At 36.7% G+C, this 21,728-nt stretch overlaps 1 protein-coding gene across 1 annotated transcript in view; it reads left to right on the plus strand.

Annotated features, from left to right (window-relative positions):
- Nucleotides 1-21,728, plus strand: part of PKHD1 (polycystic kidney and hepatic disease 1 (autosomal recessive)) — a 475,948-nt gene that overhangs the window by 446,371 nt on the left and 7,849 nt on the right. The window contains 3 exon segments of the mRNA XM_011960244.1: nt 2,611-2,718; nt 9,162-9,320; nt 14,126-14,245. Coding sequence (XP_011815634.1) covers nt 2,611-2,718; nt 9,162-9,320; nt 14,126-14,245 — 387 coding nt within the window.

Genomic DNA, 21,728 nt, shown 5'->3' on the forward strand with positions numbered 1-21,728 from the left:
ATTTATATTCCTTTGGATATATACCCAGTAATGGGATTGCTGGATCAAATGGTATTTCTGGTTCTAGGTCCTTGAGGAATCACCACACTGTCTTCCACAATGGTTGAACCAATTTACACTCCCACGAACAATGTAAAAGTGTTACTATTTCACCACATCCTCTCCAGCACCTGTTGTTTCCTGACTTTTTAATGATTGCCATTCTAACTGGTGTGAGATGAGATAACATTTACTCTTTTATTTCATGGACAACAAGCCACACTCAAGCCAACTAGCTCACTTGGATCAGTATTGTCACTATTACCTTTTTAAAGAGATCCAATGGGAATGTGTGAGGACTATTCTGAGGGTGTCTTATATACACACATTTTTTATGTGTGTGCGTCATCAAGTAGGGAAGAAATCACATGTAGTTTTCTGTTTTTAGCATACCCATGTCACCAAAATACCCTATTTTATATGATTGAAAGTTTCTCTTGAAGCCATTATGAAATACTACTTTTTAACTTCAGAAAGAATGCACCAAAAGCATTTGGGATAGATTATCTAACTTACTGTAAGTATTTCCTGGAGGAAAACAAAATAACAACAACAAAACCATATCTGTATATCTCCTGAATCTTTTGTTCTGCAATTTAACTTCATGTTCTTTTTTCTTTAGTAGACCCTCCTCAGTGAAAAGCCAGTTACAATCTATTATAAAAAGTGAATTTATATACTCAAGGACAATTATTTACAGGTCTTCAATATCCTTTAACATTTATGGATCATAGTTGCACAAAAAAAGTCCTTAATACTTTTAAAGATAACATCTCAACATTAATGATGTAACATTTTGCTATTATGCATACCTAGGAGTGAGTGGGATAGCTGTGGGGATAATTTGGGCTACAAAGGTATTTTAGAAACTATCTATCCTGCAGAAACCCATTCAGGTATCATTTCCTGGTAGTTGTGTAATCAATTCCGAAGTTGCTTGAGCCCAGCACCCCACCCCATCCCAAGTCCCCCAGCCAGTATACTGTTTATTCCAGTTTGATCAGGGAGCCTGTCAATTGCATTTGTATATGTCATCATAGCTATTCTGAAGATATGATGAACCCTGGAGTAATGTACTGTACTTGGCAGCAACTGCCTCAGCTTTTGGGCACATACGCTTCAAATCTGAGAATATCATAGATATATATGGGCATCTTTGTAGAGATCTCTAAGGCAAGCTGGTATTTAACGCAAAAGTAAACCCATTTAGAACTAAAACACTTTCCATTAGGCAATTTGGCGGCTGTTCTACGAGGCCAACTCACTGTGCTCTACGGACACATTTCGATTAAATGCTGCTTTGTATTCTTCCAAAGATGGGAACAATAAGGATGTTTGTCAAAGGAAAAACTGCAGCAAATGATTTCATGTTGAACATCTGTACTCTGCAGTTCATTGTTTGCAAGAGTTTATTGACCATAATTTTGATGCATATAGGTTTTAAAGAGTATAAACTGCATTTATCTTGGGTGCCTATCATTTATTTGAGTCTTGGCTTATTTATTTTCATTTTAGTTGGCATTTTATTTATTTGGGAACTCAGAAGAGATGAAGTAAAAGATGTTTCTCAAAAAAGAAGTTTTAGTTAGCTCTGCAAAATTGGTGAAGAAAGACAGTGTTTTCACAAAAAGATTAAGCACTTGAATTAAAAATGTAACACTAAGCATATTATATCTTTATGACACATTTCAGCCTTAGAGATCTCAAACCAACTTATAAACTTTCAGACCACTTCCATAATCCTTTGTCCACCATGCCAATCATATCGACATTTCCAGAGTAAAGTCTAGCAGCTGTTAATTAGGAACATAATTTAGGAATGGTGGAGTCAAAAGATGATTAATGGTATTGTGAATGTGATACTGAGTTAAGCTGCCTTTTTTCACTTTATAAATGGATGATCTACTGTTAGAGGATGCAAGGTTTGTTTTGTTTTGTTTTGTTTGCATTTTAGTTAGGGAAGCCAAGGCTCAGGCAATTCAAGTTGCTAAATCAGAGTAGCTTTATCAGTCATGATCTGATAGATTGCCGTGGTCCTGATCCCTTGGCCTAACTCTGCTGCCATATAAACTACAGATAACCTGAATAGAAGAAAGAAAGACTGTAGAAACTGACCACCTAGAAAGATAACACCATTTCTTTCTTTGTATATCTTATACATTTAATAATAATATAGCCAATATATTGTAAAGAATGAAACTTTGAAATCAGGTAGATTTGGGCTGTAACCCCAGTACCACGTAATTTAGTCTTTTGTGAGCCTATTTCCTAATTGCTAGAATATAGATAATAGCATATTTTGTAGGATTGTTGTGTAGTTTGTAGGCAATCGTGTATATAAAGAACAGTGTCAGGCATAATGAGCTTTCAGTGTATGTTAACTGTTATTATACTGTCTTGGATCATTTGGTTCTAAGTCTTGACTAAGAAAAACCTGATGGATTAGGTAACCTCTTGGAGTTAAAAAAAGTTGTCTTTTATTGTCCAAATGTCTGCCTTCACAGCAGACATGAAGATGATGTTCTAGATTAGATAATAAACAGCTATTTTTTGTTTTGTGCTTCTTTGAAGGGTGCACCCAGGCAGAAACTCAAGATGGTTATGTGAGCTTCTACAACTTGGCAGTCTTGATCTCTGGGTCAAACTGGCATTTTATTTTTACTGTCACTTCTCCTCCAGGTAATTTTATACAATGTGCTTTTATTCTCTGTTTTCTTTTTTCTTTTTTTTTTTTTTTTAGAAGACAATCCTTTCTCCCTTTTGGGAATAGCTACTATAATGAATAAGAAGTCATCATAGTTTAGAAAATAAATTCACTTGACTGTATCATTAAGCTTGAGAAGAAAGAGCACATGTAAAAATGGAAATCTCAGGATACTCCTGGTGAGCAAGAAACCAAATGTACATTTCCTTCTCAACACTGAAATTTACTTTCAGTGTTCTACTTGTTTTTTTCCTTCATTTACTTACATGACATTTGGTTGGATATTAATAGGAGAATGTTAATTTATAAGAAAGAGAGTCATGGGATGTTGAAATTTTAACTTTGGGTCCTGTCCTCCTCAACCCCCTGCCAAATGGGGACAATACCCATCCACATCCTGGCACTTCAGAATAAGGGGTGTGTAAATTGCGCATTTGATCCAGTTCTTTTTGACAAAACATATTTAAAAAAACCCTCTGATGTATTAAATGTGACTCTCTTGAAAATATATAATGATCATTTGTCAACATGTTATTTAACTCACTAATGAGGAAATCAGAAGATAAGAAAACTAATTAAAAGAGCATTTGGGAGATAGTGATCATATAGCCCAGGAAGAAATGTTGAAATAAGTTTGCAATGGATACAGGGCAATAAAAGCAAAATTTTGATAGTCCAATGTTTACAGATATCATTTGCATCCTTAACTGTATAAAAATTGTTTCAGCATGTCAATCTTCTACAAATAAACATGCCTGGATCCTAATAAATAATAACTAAATAAATAATAAATAGTAAATGAAACAAATTTATGTTTGAGAGAACTTAATAAAACTTTCAATGGGCCTTTTGAAAATGTTCCAGTATGACACTGATAAGATCTGTAATCATAATCATTTTTCCTTTAATTCTAAGTTTTGGATTTTTTTTAATTTTTATTTTTTTGAAATGGAATCTTGCTCTGTCACCCAGGCTGGAGTGCAGAGGCACGATCTCCGCTCACTGCAACCTTCACCTCCCAGATTCAAGCAATTCTTCTGCCTCAGCCTCCTGAGTCGCTGGGATTACAGGCATGCACCACCACACCTGGCTAATTTTGTATTTTTAGTAGAAATAAGGTTTCACTGTGTTGGCCAGGCTGGACTTGAATTCCTGACCTCCTGATCCGCCTGCCTCTGCCTCCCTATGTGCTGGGATTACAGGCGTCAGCCACTATGTCCAGCCTGGATTTTTTTTAACAAAAAGACTATCTTCTGGGGTCAGATAATATTATTGCTTCCTGGCTATATGATCATTATCTCTTAAATGCTATTTAAACCAGTTTCGTGTTCTTCCTGGTTTATTCATTAATGAGATAAATAACCTGTTGACAAGTGCTCTTTATATGTTTTATGAGAGTCACATTTATACTTCAGAGGATGATTGCTTAAATACTTGTTAAAAAGAATAAAGTCACATAAGCAATTTACACACACTTTGTGTGTCAAAATGTCCTGATACAAGTACAGGTTCATAACAAATGTGTAGTGTCCTTGACCGTGGGATTCCCAGTTCCCAAGCATTGTGCCATAAGCTTGAGTTTTTGAACGGATATGTTTTAAAGGGTGAGACAGGCAGGAATGCATATTTTGTTCCAGATTTGTCTGACATTTAAAAGACCTTTGTCCTGGCCGGGCGCGGTGGCTCAAGCCTGTAATCCCAGCACTTTGGGAGGCCGAGACGGGCGGATCACGAGGTCAGGAGATCGAGACCATCCTGGCTGACACGGTGAAACCCCGTCTCTACTAAAAAATACAAAAAAATAGCCGGGCGAGGTGGCGGGCGCCTGTAGTCCCAGCTACTCGGGAGGGTGAGGCAGGAGAATGGCGTGAACCCGGGAGGCGGAGCTTGCAGTGAGCTGAGGTCCGGCCACTGCACTCCAGCCTGGGCGACAGAGCGAGACTCCGTCTCAAAAAAAAAAAAAAAAAAAAAAAGACCTTTGTCCTTTAATTACCTCAGTAATTAATTAAGACTAACCAAATACGTTATCAAGTTTATTTTAAGGAAGAGGTTGTAAAACCAAATGCGAGACAGAAACTTCTTGGTAACTCCTGTAATTTTGAACTGGTCTTGGTGTTCACACTTAGTAGGCTATTGCTTTATTGTAGTTTCTACTGGCAGCCTGTAAAAACAACTAACTGAAGAATCATCTGGAAAGTTTTCCCTTAGTGTTTTTCACTGAATTATTTTCCATAATTTTCAAGATCAAGTCTATAAGATGAGACTCTTTCAGATGAGATTTATAAAAGTTTAAATTCGGAGACAATAGATGGGAGGATAAAAAGAAAGGAAAAATAGTAAAGATATGCACTTCTATGACCCCTTATAGACATCATGCTGAGTAATGGTACACGTCCAGAGAGTAACTCCTTGTTTCCAAGTATATCAATTTCAAGTGTTAGAATGTTTGGGAAAGCAGCGTATATTCATACATTTCAGCCAATCAATGAAATTTCTTATTTCTAATAGGCTTCAAAATAATAGGTCTGTTAAGCATTGTTTTATGTTGTTGTTGGCTCTTTTGTTGTTTTGTGTGTGTGTGTGTGTGTGTGTTTGTTGTTGTTGTTGTTATTTTTAGAGAGGGTCTCACTCTGTCACCCAGCACCCAGGCTGGAGTGCAGCTCAATCATGGCTCATTGCAGTCTCGACCTCCCAGGCTCAAGTAATCCTCCTACCTCAGCCTCCCAAGTATCTGGCACTACAGATGTGTGTGCCACCACACCCAGCTAATTTATTTTATTTCGTTTTTGTGGTAGAGATGGGATCTTACTATGCTGCCCAGCCTGGCCTTAAACCCCTGGGCTCATGCTGGCATTACAGGCATGAGTCCCCATGCCTGGTCTGTTGTTTCATTCATTCATGAATCAAGCAGAGAATTTGCAATCATTTCCACTATTTTCCCTCATCTCTCCAATATCTTAGAGAGAAGAAATTATTATTCCTATTTTAGAAATACGGAAAATAGATCTGCCCAAATATTTATGGAATCTTCTTAAGTCTGATGTGTTATCAAATCCAGCTCATTTATCACTTCTAAACTTCCGGAGACACTGCCAAGAGATAAGGGTTTCTGTAAGTTTGTAGTACTGACTTCATAGCCAGCCTTTCCATATTCACTGTCATTATCATGGTGTAGGCTGTGGCTTTTCTGACCATTTCTTGGTGCCATGGGGTTCTCAGGAGACCCTCAGGGGTTGCTGGGCTGAGAAGAGATTAATGTAACCAGGTATCACCCGCAAATCCCCCCCACCACCTTCACCACACATACACTTAACCAGAGAAACTCTACCTGTGGTTGCCGATTCCTTGGTTGGAATAGTCTCCCTCCAGAAATTCACATGGCTCACTTAACTCATTCAGATTTCTTCTCAAATATCTCCTCCTCAAAGAGGCCTCTTTTGGATCACTCAGTCTATACCATCCCCAATCCTCCCCACACCTCCAGCCATTCTGTCTCATAAACTCACTTTAGTTTTCTTTATGAACTTATCACTCCCTGGCTTTATAGTATCTACGTATTTATTTGTTCGTCTACTGTCTGTGTGCTGGGTCCTCCACTGAGACCAAAGTTCCAAAGGGACAGAGATTCTGCTTAGTCTGGCATTATATCCCAAGGGTGTAGTAAAGCCTGGTGCATCATAGCTACAAATAAATATTTGTTTATGGATGAGTGAATATGTTCAGATTATTTTTAAGATTGCAGTTTTAGAAAATGTTCTGCTGCTAAGGTAATTGAGAGCCAGTGGTTTCCACCCTTGCATTTAGATAACTTCACCTGGTCGCCCTGACTTTAGCTTCTCTGTCATTTTGTGTTCTATACAAAAATGGACTGACTATATTTTATGTGGCTAATGTCACTTCTCTGTTTAGAATCTCCCTTTCTAGGCTGGGTGGGGTGTCTCAGGCCTGTAATTCTGGCACTTTGGGAGGCTAAGGCTGAAGGATAGCTTGAGACCAGGAGTTCAACACTAGCCTGGACAACATAGCAATACCCCACCTCTACAATAAATTAACAAAAAATTAGCCAGGCATGGTGACACATGGTTGTAGTCCCAACCACCTGGCAGGCTGAAGCAGGAGAATCGTATGAGCCCAGGTGTTCAGGGCTACTGTGAACTATAATTGTGCCAGTCATTGTACTCAAGTTTGGGTGATAGAGACAGACTCTTTCTCTATTAAAAAAAATAAAAAAGAATCTTTTCTTCTGTGATACTTCATGCCTTCAGAATGTTCTCAAGGTCCTTTTGCCTGATATTTAATGCCCATCAAGATTTGTCTGAAATTCTTCTAGCGTTAAGTTCCAGTATTTTCCTGCATGAGTCTCCTAAGTATCAATAGCTATTTTCTCCTCCCTGTCTTTGTTCAGTTATTTGCACAGCCTTCAAAGCCTCCTCAGATACTTCCCCCTCCAGGATGCTTTCCCTAATCATATCAATGGAAAATAAACATCCAAAGCCATTGATTTGCATTATTCTAGTGGCATGTGTAACATCCTGATTTGCTTAACAAATGTTTGTTATGTGTATCTTATTTCATTTACTAGCTTGTAAATATCTTACGAATGGAAAATAGTAACTTATCAACTTGATCAAGTAAACAATTACTGAGTAATCATTGAAAAATGGATAAAAGTGTAAAGAATTTAGTTTTTACTTCTGTAAATCCCAAGTAAAATCTATTCTCCCATCTCTAGGCCTCATTGAGCTTATTCATATGCCCATAAAAAGCAATTAATTGGTAACAAACAAGCCAAATACGGCTCAGATACATGATGTATACAGAGGAGATTTTGTTTTAGTAGCTTTGGGACCAAGTCAGTCAGAAGTTAAGAGATTGAAGACTGTGACTTCCAGTAAAATTGTCAGGTTCAGCCCAGTGAAAGCACAGCAAAGAAAAACTTGGTGTTTCCTTGAGTACATAAAATAAAAACTCTTTTTGCCTGAGTTGTGTGGATGAAAGCAGAAGTTTGAAGTTTGCTTGTTTGTTTTGAATAAGCTGCTTTAAGAATGCTGGCTGTAACTGTTCATAAGCAAGTTTTTTCAAAAATAAACCTGTTTGTATTGAGATATGATTGACATATGATAAACATATTTAAAGCATACCATTTGATACATTTTGATGCATGTCTACTCCCATGAAAGCATCTTCATAATTAGAATAATGAATATATTCATCACCCCCAAAATTAAAGGCAAGTTTTAAAACAATTTATTTTAAAAATTAATGTACTATAAAACTGACATTTTTGTACGTGGTTTTATTAATTCAAATACATGTATAGATCTATGTAACCATCCCCGCAGTCAGGATAAGGACCATTTCATCACCCCAAAAATCTGTCCTCACATACATATAGCCTTTCTCCACCATTCATCCTTGGCAACCACTGATCTGTCCTTTATCTCTATAGCTTTGTCTTTTCTACAATGTTATATGAATGGAATCCTACAAGTATGTACCATTCAGAGATGGGCTTCCCTTACTCGGCATCATGCTTTTTATGTTCATTCTAGTTGTTACAGGTTATCAGTTGTGTGTTTGTTTATATTCTTTTTTCTTTCCTTTCTTTCTTTTTTGGCTGAGTGGTTTTCCTTGTCTAGATAAACCATAGTTTGTCTATCCATTCCCCTGCTAAAGGACATTTAGGTTGTTCCTGGGTTTTACTATGTATAGAGCTGCTATAAACATTTGTGTATGGGTTTTTATGAAGATAGGTAACTTCCTTTTTAAGATTATTTTATGCCTCATTTCATAAATAATAACGGGATGAGAAATTTTTCTGTCTCCAAAAATGGGAGGAGTTTCAGATGAATTCTTAGAGAATTGGACTGTCTCAACAGGAGGATACCATCTTGCCCCATCATTCCTGGCCAGTGGTTCTATCTGCCATTGCTCTATTCCTAGTTTTTCAGATCACATAACTCTCTAAGACAATCTGGTGCTGCAGTAGGAGTCCCTATGCCCCTGTTTTGATGTGTTATATGGCACGTATTGAGTAGATACATACATCAGAGCAAGTAATTTCACACATTCTGGAGCTGAGAATATTTTTGTTCTAATTAGTGAAACATGAGTGAAAGAAGCTGAAATTTTGCATTGGTATGGAAGGTAGGTCTGAAAATTAAAAGAGAGAATTGGAAGAACTCTTAATCAGTAATTGACAGAATTGGAAATAACTGTTATGTGTTAATGTTGGAATCTCATGATTCTCTAGCAATATAAATCTTGGATTTATAATTTATTTATTAAATTCAATGAATATATATTGAACACCTACATGTCACAGATACTATTAGAAATGTATTTATTTTTACTATATTTTAATTATATTAGCATCTCATTAACATATTATTGAAACCTCTTCTTTTGTCCCCCATAGGAGTCAATTTTACAGCTCGATCCCAGTCATTTGCTGTCTTGCCTGTGACTACGAAGGAGAAGTCGACCATCATCCTGGCTGCTTCCCTGTCCTCTGTGGCCTCATGGCTGGCTCTGAGCTGTCTGGTGTGCTGTTGGCTTAAAAGAAGCAAAAGCAGAAGTATGTAGTTTTTTTTTTTTTTATTTTGGAATGAAAATTTCTGAAAAAAAAGTCATCATCATAACATATTAATGATTCTTTTTCTTTCCCCAAAGACAAATTTTTGTGAGCTTCTCTAAAATATAAAATTACACAAAGCCAAATTGTTCAATTAATACATTAGGGAAAAGGATTGCCTAATCTTGAGTAATAATAGCAATAATCATAAAACCTCATGTTTACTAAATACTATGGAACACATTCTGAGCACTTCAGATAAAGGAATTTCTTTAATCTGCACAACAACCCAATGAGGTGGGTGATAAAGATTGTGCCTGTTATTATGTATGTAGAGAAAGAGGGACAAAAAGGGTAAGTCACCTGCCCAAGGTCTCAAAATCATGAAGAAGCCAGGCAGTTTGGCTCTAGATCGCGTTCTCTGAAACACTATACTCCATTGCCAGTTGAGCCTTCAAAAAGTGAGTTAAAGAATCAGGGAAAACCAGCACTTTGAGAGGCTGAGGTGGGTGGATCACCTGAGGTTAGGATTTCAAGACCAGCCTGGCCAGCATGGTGAAATCCCATCTCTACTAAAAATACAAAAATTATCTGGGCATGGTGGCAGGCACCTGTAATCCCAGCTACTCGGGAGTCTGAGGCAGGAGAATTTCTTGAACCCAGGAGGTGGTGGAGGTTGCAGTGAGCCGAGATTGCGCCATCACACTCCAGTCTAACCTCACTTTTAATCCTGAGCTCTAGAGTTGGCTTTTTCTAACTCCTAAGCTCTGCTAACTCACTTTTGATCTCCTAGCCCTAGACATGACTTCTTCCTGCATTTACAAATATATCTATTACTTCAGTGTCTTACTTTTGCTCTTTCAACCTTTCAATATCTGTGGACACATTACCTTGTATGATATCCCCATATTTTCTTGACTGGGCACAGACTCCTAACTATGTTAAACAAACAAAAAAGATGTAAAGAAATTACAAGGAACTTTATGAAAGTTTTACAGTAGTCAGATCTGTATAAGTGATTTGTATTTCCTTCTTTATACCTTCTGTATGTTGTATTTATTAAGTTTCTAAAATTGGCATTCATTTCTTCAGAATCAGAAAAATATATTGTTCCATGACTTACTCATAAAAAAGGATTCTCTGGTTAAGCTATATGCTCTCTGTGTCTGTTTTTTTCAATTTGGGTTTAAGGACCTTGTACTTTGAATGATTGTTGAGAATCTAAACAACTTTTGTCTATATGAGTTCTATATCCATTAGTGTTTCCAAATTAGAAGTTTAAACAGAAAATTTTAAATTTACTCATTATCTTATTTTAAAATAATACATGCATTGCATGTAAACATAACATTTTAAATTAAAAAGTTGTAGTTTCAAAGAATATATAGTGAAAAGAGTGTGGCATTCTTACAAATCTCTTTAATGTCTTTCTTAATAGGCAGCTGGAATCTCTTGGCAGCTTCTGTATTCGACCTATTGCAATATATTGTTTTTGCTGAAGTATATGAAGAAAACCAGCCTCAGTCAGATACATTGTAGAAAAGGGATGAGCATTTTAATAGCCTTTACAGATAATAGTGCACATTCTTCTTTCCTACTGCACCCAGACTTGACAAGAAGTAGTTACTTAAAGTGCCATCTCAATGTCCTTTTTGTACTTTGTTACATGAGAATCCACCAGTCTCATCATATACTTTGAATGGAGCTTTCATCCATGCATTATGCTTTGACCATTTTGAAAATATTGTTTCATGGAGTCGTGAAGATCTTCTCAACATTGACATATTTTATTCTACTATTCAAAAAGATTACATTTGTTAATAACATGAATCATTAAGAATTAGAAACCTGTGACGCTCATGCAGTTGACACAAGTTTTCCCAAATTCCAAGTTTCCCATGAAAGCTTGAATTTTATCACTGGCAACAAACATTGTAAGTTTTTTCTGTTTTACAAGCTCACTTCATTCATTTGAGAAAAAATAAAATCCGCCAAATACACAAGTATGAATAACCATAATTTCTCAATCATGTTTTCAAGCTCTTTCAAGTAAACATGGTGTTCCATGAAAAAATAGCTAGTTCAGCTCAAAATTCAATTGTAAAATTGCTTTTTCTTGGAAAAAATCACATATGGATTTTAAATAAAATTTAATTCTCTTTACTGCTTTATCAAAGATTTTTTTTTTTTTTTTTTTGAGGTGGAGTCTCGCTCTGTCGCCCGGACTGTATCAAAGATATTCTTAAGTAAAATTGGCTTTTGTTTTTTTTTTTTTTTTTTTTGAGGTGGAGTCTCGCTCTGTCGCCCGGACTGTATCAAAGATATTCTTAAGTAAAATTGGCTTTTGTCTTTTCTCTTCTTGTTGGTTTTTTGTTTTGTTTTGTTTTACTGTGATTTTATTTCACGGTATATCCCTCCTGATCATGCCTATCCAAAAATGTGGTTTTTACTTGCATTTCTCTAATCATTAGTGATGATGACCATTTTTTTCACAAACTTTTGGCCACATGTATGTCTTCTTTTGAGAAGTGTCCGTTCATGTCCTTTGCCCATTTTTTTAAATGGGATTGTTTGCTTTTTTGATTTTTGATTTAAATTCTTATAGATTCTGGATATTAGACTTTTGTCAGATGCATAGTTTGTTAATGTTTTCTCTCATTCTGTTGGTTGTTTGTCTCCTCTGTTGGTAGTTTCTTTTGCTGTGCAGAAGCTCTTTAGTTTAATTGGGTCCTGCTTTTTTTATTTATGTTTTTGTCAAATTTGCTTTTGGAGGCTTCATCATGAAAACTTTGTCAAGGCCTATGTCCGGAATGGTATTTCTTAGATTTTCTTCTAGGGTTTTCACCGTTTTGGATCTTACATTTAAGTCTTTAATCTTGCATATAGTGAAAGGAAAAGGTCAAGTTTCATTCTTCTGCATATGGCTAGCCGGCTATCCCAGCACCGTTTATTGAATAGGAGTCCTTTCCCCATTGCTTGTTATTGTTGGCTTTGTTGAAGATGAGATGGTTGTATGTGTGCAGTTTCATTTGTCTATTCGTCTATTGGTCTGTTGTCTATTTGTCCATTATTTTGCCAGTACCATTCTGTTTTGGTTACTGTACATTTGTAGTATAGTTTAAAGTCTAGTATACAATAAGATACCATCTCATACCAGTCAGAATGGCAATTACTAAAAAGTTAAAACAGTAACAGATGTTGGTGAGGTTGTGGAGAAAAGGGAATGCTGATACACTGTTGGTGGGAATGTAAATTAGTTCAGCCACTATGCAAAGCAGTTTGGAGATTTCTCAAAGAACTTAAAACAGAAGTTTTCAACTCAGCAATCCCATTATTTGGTATATACCCAAAAGAATATAAATCAGTCTACCAGAAGGAGACATGCATTTGTATGTTTATTGCAGCACTAGTCACAATAGCAAAGACATGGATTCAACCTAGATGCCCATCAGCAGTGGACTTGATAATGAAAATATGATACATATATACCATGGAATAGTATGCAGCCATAAAAAGAATGAAATCACATCCTTTGCAGCAACATTGATGCAGCTGGAGGCCACTAAACTAAGTGAATTAATGCAAGAACAGAAAACCAAATACTGCATGTTGTCACTTATAAGTGGGAGCTAAACATTGGGTACACATGGACACAAAGAGAGGAACAATAGAGACCAGGGCCTACTTGAGTGGGGAAGGTGGGAGGGGGATAAGGGTTGAAAAACTATCTGTTTGGTACTATGTTCACTACTTGGGTGATGAAATCATTTGTACACCAAACCCCAGTGATATGCAATTTACCTGTAATAAACCTGTACATGTACCCGTTGAACCTAAAATAAAAGTTGAAAAAGAAAAAAAAGGTGTACTTCCCACCCATAACTATCTCTTTTTCTTGCCATGTTATAGCATTACTTTGCCATATTACAAATTTATTTGTTTATCCTCTGCCATCCAAACTAGAATAAAAGCTCTATCAGGGCAGGGATCAGATCTTTTTTACTCACCATAGTATTCCCAGAGCCGTAAACCGTGCCTGACATGAGGAATGTAAATATATTTTAGATGAATGCATTTATTAAGTAGATAAATAGAAGATGAAGTACCTCTTCAGCCAGGGATAGACTAAAGATATACAGTCTTCAATTAAAAGCCCCCCTCATCTTGCATTTGCTGGCTTGTACTGGTCTCAATTCCTTGGTATTGATATCATATTGTAGTTACACAGGTTGTTAACAATGGAGAAGGCTGGGTGAAGATGCTTGCATCCTCCCTGTACATTTCTTGACAACTGCCTGTGAATCAATATTCATTTCAAAATTAAAGACTAAAAAAGTATTAATAATATTCTGTCACTAGCTAATCAGTTCTGTCCAACAGAAGTATAACATGAGCCACACATGCAAGACACATGTGTAATTCTCTAGTAGCCATTTAACATATCAATTATATTATTTCAACAAGTAATGAATATAAAAACATTAGGTATTTTACACTTTTTTGAAAATTGTGTACATTATACTTACAATACATCTTAATTTAGCTAGCAACATTTTAAGTGATCAGTAGCCACATGTGTCTGCTATTTGTACAGTTTTATACCATAATGTTGGTGGTCAGTATATAGGATTTTATGCCATTATTTCTTGAACTCTGAATATGTTATATGCATTCTATTGCATGTATATGGTAATTATGGGACAAGTGTACATACAAGGGAAACACCTAAATGCTGATGGTCCCACTTACAAATAAAAATGTTCTTTTTGTCTGAACAAAAAATCCCTTCTTTTTCTCCATTAATACAGAAACAAAACCTGAAGAGATTCCCGAATCCCAGACTAATAATGAAAATAATCATATCCACACCTCATCCAAACGCCGAAAATCACAAGGGCCCAAAAAAGAAGACGCTGTGGTGGCAGAAGGTAAGCTTAGAGGTGGAGATGATCGCCACAGGAGAAACCTGTTGTGGACTGACTGAGCCTCCCTCTCCTTCAGCGGTGTTTCTGAAGCAATTTAGTTTGTAGCCCCTTCTTAGTCTTTGTTACTTTCCTTCAAAGAAATATCCCAGCAGAAAAATACACAGGTCTGGCTGATTCACTCATCTATTCACCAATTATTTGAATTGATACATATACTTTATATGTATATATATATGAAGATTATTGGTTTAACATTTGAGTTTGTTACATAAAGGGGAAACCAGAGTATAGGCATATAATCTTTCCTTTAGCTATTGCAAAGCTGCCAATTTGGCAACATTATTGAATTTGGGAAAGAAGAGTACAGTTGCCAAATACCAACTATGCAAATTAGATTGAGTACAGAACCCTCGACTTGTGAGTCAGCTTTGTTAAGCTGTGCTTTGTTGTTTAGCTGTACTTTCAGCAAAATGTATTATTTGCCTCCATGGTGTGTTATGCCAGATGATATTACTTGTTATATTGTTAAATTGCCATTAGAATTAGTGCCAGACAGAGAAAAGATAAGCATTTGCCTGGGATGAATGCTTTGCCCTTGTCCTACTAAGAATGCTGCAGATAGAAAGACTGGGCAAAGCACAAGATGGCTTTGCCAAATACAGGTATACTATATGAAAAATATTCATATAATTTCCCTAGGCCTGAAACATTTAAAAACATGTACTCTAGAGAGTCAATTATCATATTTTCTGCTTCAAAAGGCTTACCTGTCTAGTGGTTCTGAATGTGTGTTTAAGCAAAAAATAGCATCCCAATGTTATTCTGCCTCTAAGTAGCTGAGTGAGATCTTTCATGTGTGTGTTTATGTGTGTGTGTGTGTGTGTGTGTGCGTGCACGCATGAGCATGAGTGCTTATCAGTTTGTTTGCTTGTTTGTATATCTTTCCATGAAGGAAATAAAAGTTTGTTTGTTTGTTTCAATTTTCCCAACATATTAGCCATACTCCAGTTCCTGGACCTGCACCAAAAGGTGGTAGAGGGTGTGGGGGTGTGGATGGGAGTAGTATTGAAAAAAATAGAGAAAGAGAGAAGGGGATGGGAATTATCTGAAGACTCCATCTAAGATTATTCTAATTTTGCTTTTTAGAAGCCTCTTGACCATATTATTGCATGTAAACTCAGGACAGGTGTTTGAACCCTGCCATCTGAATAGCTCTTCGTATTCAGCTGCCATCTACAGAGAATGGCAGGAGTGGTACTAGTCTCTCTCTTAATCTCATATGGCCATCTATGTGAATCTCAGTGGCCCGCTTAAATTAACTACATTATGCAGTCCACAGTGCCTAACTGTTTTATTAAGGGACATTTTTTATGTGGTAGTTTATTGATAAATTATTAAGAATGAGACAGGCACAGAACTCTGTGGAAAAGTTTAGATTGAAGAGAGGGGAGCATCAAAGAGGCCATTTTATTAGGACATGCAAGTTAAAAATAGAAAGATGTGTTATCTGAATCCTCCTCTGGGGATCAGAGCAGATTTGTTTCCTTATCTTCGAAGCTTTGTACAAATCTGAAAAATATCGTTTTGAAGACAAATAATGAGGCATCTCCTGCTTTTCTTTGGAAATTATTACCAGCTATGAAACACCTAATTATTGGTAGCTTTACATACATTTTGTTTTATTCTGTTATTGCCATGGCACTTTAGTTTCCCTTTTCCCTCTGTGTTTTTAAACTTTTAACATTTGCTGATAAAGTGACTGACTGTCTCTCTCTTCAGCACTTTGCTTTCACTAAGCACTACTATAGCACTTAGGATGATTGAGCTGTTGGAACCGAGCATGGCTACTAGATTCAGATTATAAATTTACCACATTACAGCTTTTACCAAAAATTGCATGGATACAGTCAGGGTACCAGAAAGTTGTGATGGGGGAAGAAGAGAGTAAAATATACATCCCTCCTATTTTACTGTCTCCAGTGTTTTTGACATCAAGAGCCATCTAAGCCCTCTTTTAAAATCCGTATCTGCTAATGTCACTCTTCTACTCATAAGATTTAATGAATTCCCATTGTCAGTTGGAGAATCAGGATAGTGTGACAGTTAAGAGCATAGAACCCAGAAGTCCAACAGACTGGGCTTAAATCTGACTCCCTGTTGACAGACTTTGTGGCCTCAAGTAAGAGAACTAACTTCTCTGTGTGTTTCAGTGTCCTCATCAGTAACATGGCCCTAGTGGTACTGGCCATAGTTATGGTTATTATACAGAATAAGTGAATTACTGTCAGTAAAGAGCACAGAACAATTTCAGGCATACTATGTGGGCTATATATGTGTATTTATTATTGGTTTAGAAAATGTTATTTAAGATTCAAAGCCCTCTAAGCCTTGACTCTATCCAATATTTCTAACCTTATATTGGGTTTTCCTCTCTTGCCCCTGCTTACCCTCACCACACTAATTCATCCATCCCGGGATTAGTCTAATATCTCTCTGCTCATTTACTTGCAGTTTCTTCCAGTTGGATGGTTTGTCTTCACCTGTTAAAACCAGCTCAAGCTTTAAGCAGTAGCTGAGGTGCCTTTTTTTTTTTTCAGAATGTTCACAACACAAAGAAATGATAAACGTTTGAGGTGATGAACATGGTCACCACCCAGATTTGATCATTATACATTGTATACATATATTGAAATATAACTCTGGTCTGGGCACAGTGGTTCACGCCTGTAATCCCAGAACTTTGGGAGGCCAAGGCGGGAGGATCACCTGTTTACAGGAGTTTGAGACCAGTCTGGTCAACATGGTGAGACCCTGTGTCTACTAAAAATACAAAAAATAGCCAGGCATGGTGGCATGCACCTGTAGTCCCAGCTACTCAGGGAGGCTGAGGCAGGAGAGTCGCTTGAACCTGGGAGGCAGAGGTTGCAGTGAGCTGAGATCGCACCACTGCACTCCAGCCTGGGCAACAGAGCAAGACTCTGCTCCCCTCCCCCCAAAAAAGAAATATCACTCTGTACCCTGTAGATAGGTACCATTATTACATGTCAACTAAAAATTAGAAAACAAAAGCTTTCCTCAACCCCTTTCTTCTCAACCAGAATGAACATTTTCCTCTTTGGGTTCCAAGTATACTGAGTGAGTGCCTTCATTGTAGCACTTCTGGTCTTTGTAATTCATTGTATAATAACTTTCTGTTTCCAAAATCAGTCGTTTTCAACCAGGAGAATTCTGCTCCGCAGGTAGGGTGACTAACACATCCTGGTTTTTCCCAGAACTCTCCCAGTTTTGAAACTGAAAATCTTGTGTCCCAGGAATTCCCTCAGCCCCAGACAAATTGGGATGTTTGATCACTCTACTTCCAGAAGACATTTGCAATGTCTGGAGACATTTTGCTGCCACAGCCTGGGATCAGGGGAGCACCACTGGCATCTCGTGTGTAGAGATTGGAGTGCTGTAAACATCTTATAACACCCAACACCACCCCATAGCAAAGATTAGCTAGCTCAAAATGTCAGTAATGCTGAGGATGAGAAACCCTGGCAGAGGCTTTTACTGATCTTTGTAACATTTAGAGGAGAGCCTATTGGAATGACTTAATGAATACAATTAGATTTTCTCTCCCAACGAATATTAAATAAATACTTATTTATCTTCTGATGTTTATTTAGCATGTTATAAGGCTCCTTCTGTATAATTATAAAGAGATGATATCTGGTCCTCTGTCCTTTATGAATTTTCAGTATGGTTGGGATACAAGAGTAATATTTGGGGGAAAATTAGAGAACAATTCTAAGCAATATGCAATTAAGTGTGAGGCAGTCAGAACAAACAGTGTGTATTTAAAAATTCAAATATGGGAGAGAATGCTAAAGGAGATAAAGAATGCTATTGTCCTAAGTTACATGTTTAGCCCCTCTAACTCAAAAATCATATCGCACTGTTTCAAATCCCATTTGCAAAGGGCTTAGTTGTCCAGTTTATATAAACTCAGATTTGTAGAAATGCCAGGGAAAGAGTCTGGCTTTGCTCTGTCAGAGCTCAATTTTGCATCACACCTTCTCAACTGTTCCCTTCTTCCCTAAATTGGTTAATTGGCCCCAAATCTTCCAGACAAGACACAGAGTTATCTTTAACTCCTAGTTCTCCCTTTACCAGCCTGTCCTCTTGCTTGTTAAGTTTTATCCATTCTTTCTGTCCAGTGTCTGTTTTTTCTCTCTCCTCCTTTACATTTCATTCCACAGATACATCTTCAGTTTTATTTAATACACTCCTTAAAGGGGTCTACTCCTTCACTCCTATCTCTTTTTCCTCCAAGACAATATTTTCTATGCACAACCTAGGCCTCCCCACATGAAAATGTCTTTCTCTAAAGTATCCACTTTCTCTAAAGTCTCCCTGGTATGGTTTGGCTGTGTCCCCACCCAAATCTCATCTTGAATTGTAACTCCCACAATTCCCACGTATCATGGGAGGGACCCAGTGGGAAGTGATTGAACTTTGGGGTTCGTCTTTCCTGCACTATTCTTGTGATAGTGAATGAGTCTCAAGAGATCTGATGGTTTTAAAAATGGGAGTTTCCCTGCACAAGCTCTCTTTGCCTGCCGCCCTCCACATAAGATATGACTTGCTCCTTCTTGTCTTCCACCATGATTGTGAGGCCTCCCCAGACACGTGGAACTGTGAGCCCAATTAAACCTCTTTCTTTTGTAAATTGCCCAGTCTTGGGTATGTCTTTATCAGCAGTATGAAAATGGACTAGTACACTCCCATTGATCCCACTCCAAATCATATACTTTATCTTTTTTCAAACTTCCTTATCTAGAAGGAATAGTTCCTTTTTCAGCTTTTATAATACTTCTCACTTCTTTAATACCTTTTGTATGTAATATAATATTTGTGTTCATCTTATACAGATCCTTTGGTATAAATTCTGTATCTTTTATGATCCCAACACCACTGTTACCATAGGGATTTATGGTATTAGACCACCTATAACTATTATTGAGTGAATGATGAAGACCTGATGAAATGAGTCCCCTTCTTTCCATTTCCCTTTTCCAGAGACCCTTGGATTCCAGGAGTTATTACAACTGCTGAGGGAAAAGAAAAGACCTGCCCCTGCCCTTCTTCTAAAAGAAATGTATTAATAGAAATTTTATCCAGGTTCACCAACTATATAAAAGGATGATGAATGCACATTTTTGGGGTCCTAACAGTGGGAAAATATGACTTCTTGTTTCCAGCTAATGCTTTCTTCTGGCTACTTTAGCTTCCTCTTCCAGTTTTCTTGCTACCACCTTTGTGTTTGCAGGACAGCTACTGCTGCTGACCTCAATATTGCTTTCTCCAAATTATGCACCAATCTTTGTCTACATCCGTTTTCTTTATGGAATCCATGCATCAAATGTTGGAAATGACAAAGTGAAGTGTAAAAAAGAGGCTATATATGCACATGTGACCATGAACTTCTACTTCAAAGATTTCTTACCTCTACCACCTTAGAGATACATTGACTGTATATGGTGTTTTTTGTAAATGTAAAATATAAAGGGCTGTCACTTTACCTTCTGTTAATATAAATGTATAAGAATGACAGGGATAGGGAAGGACAGAGATAGTTTCATCTGAAAGCAAAGGAGCTGAGAACTAGAAATTGTCTCAGGTTCTCAGGAAGGCAAAACTATGTTTGGAAATTATTAATAAATAACATGTCTATGTCATATAATTTAAAAAATGAACATTTGCTCCTTTAAAACATGGATAAAATATAGTAGTTGTCCCAGAAGAAAATTTTAAAAAATAATCAGGAATAACAGCATGCCCACTGAATAAGATGAAGAGCCTAGTATAGTGGTATGCACCTGTATTTCCAACTATTCAGGAGGCTGAGGTGGAAGGATTGCATGAGCCTAAGAGTTTGAGGCTGCAGTGAGAAATGAAAATATCCACTGCACTCTAACCTGGGCAACGTAATAAAACCCTAGTCTCAAAAAAAAATTTAAAAAGAATGAAGAGTTCCATTTCTATTTACAATCAAGATCCAATATCATAATTAACAATGGAGTATTAGAGGAATTCATATTCAAATGAGGAAAAACACATAAGTCATTCTTACCCTAATTTTATAACATGTATTTTGGAATCATAAGAAACATAGCACATATAAAACCAAATGACCAGGCATGGTGGCTCATGCCTGTAATCCCAGCACTTTGGGAGGCCGAAGTGGGCAGATCACCTGAGGTCAGGAGTTTGATACCAGCCTGGCCAATGTGGTAAAACCCCATCTCTACTAAAAAAAAAAAAAAAAAAAAAAAAAAAAAGCTGGATGTGGTGGCACGCGCCTATAGTCCCAGTTACGCAGGAGGCTGAGACTGGAAAAGTGCTTGAACCTGGGCGGTGGAGGGTGCAGTGAGCCAAGATGATGCCACTGCACCCCAACCTGGTTGACAGAGCGAGACTCCATCTCAAAAAAAATAAAAATAAAACAAATTAAGAGGACAATATTGGAAGTTGTTTGCAGGTGATATACTTTTTTAAGGATAACTTAAAAGATTTGACCATTAACTACCATGATTTATAAATATTTTGAATAACTCACTCAAATATAATGTCAGTCCAAAAAATTGTATAGGTCAATGGTATATAGTTAGAAAAAAGTAAAGAAATGTACAATAGAGACCAAAGGATATACTGCCTTGAAAAAAGTCTTAACCAGTGTTATGTTGAACCTATATAGAAATAAACTGTATTTTATTAAATAGTATAAAGAGAAGACTTGAATACATAGAGAAGTATAATATATTTCTAATTAGATTGACTATTCTTGCAAATACCTCAGTTATTCTCAAATAAATGGGATTAATGCAATTCCAATCATTCTTTGCAATGTTGAATAGCATAAGATGGATTCCAAAGTTCATCAGAAAATATAGGCTAATGATACAAAGGCAATTTTCTAAAATAAATAGATTTTATGGTAGTGGAAATGAGTAGCCCTATCAGGGAATTAATATTTATGTCACGTTCTTAAGATAATGTGATTCTGTTACAAGCATATATGGGCACATTAGTGGAAATGGCCCCAATTAGGTAGATATAGATATCATATATAGGTAAGTAGACAGAGATATTAGATATAGAAATGAAATATATAACAAAAGAGAAAATAAAAGTAAATATAAAGGAAAACAGTTTATACAAGGTTTAGTAAATGTGACTATTTAGAACATTTATCAGTCTAGATTCACATTTTATAAAATAACAAAGGCAGTTCCAGATGGATTAATGAGTTAAATTAGGCTTACTAAAACACATCCATTTCTAGAGTATCACAAATCAATAACATGCAGATTACTTAAGATACAATGTCCTACCACAGACATTTTCCTCTTTATTTTTCTCTAATTTGTATGCCTCCTCATTTGTCATGTATTGCTTATTAAAAAGAAATAATATTTTTCACATAAAGGAACAACTTCTCTAG

This window comes from Colobus angolensis, unplaced genomic scaffold (genome assembly GCF_000951035.1).
Source record: "Colobus angolensis palliatus isolate OR3802 unplaced genomic scaffold, Cang.pa_1.0 Scaffold51, whole genome shotgun sequence".
Taxonomy (NCBI): domain Eukaryota; kingdom Metazoa; phylum Chordata; class Mammalia; order Primates; family Cercopithecidae; genus Colobus; species Colobus angolensis.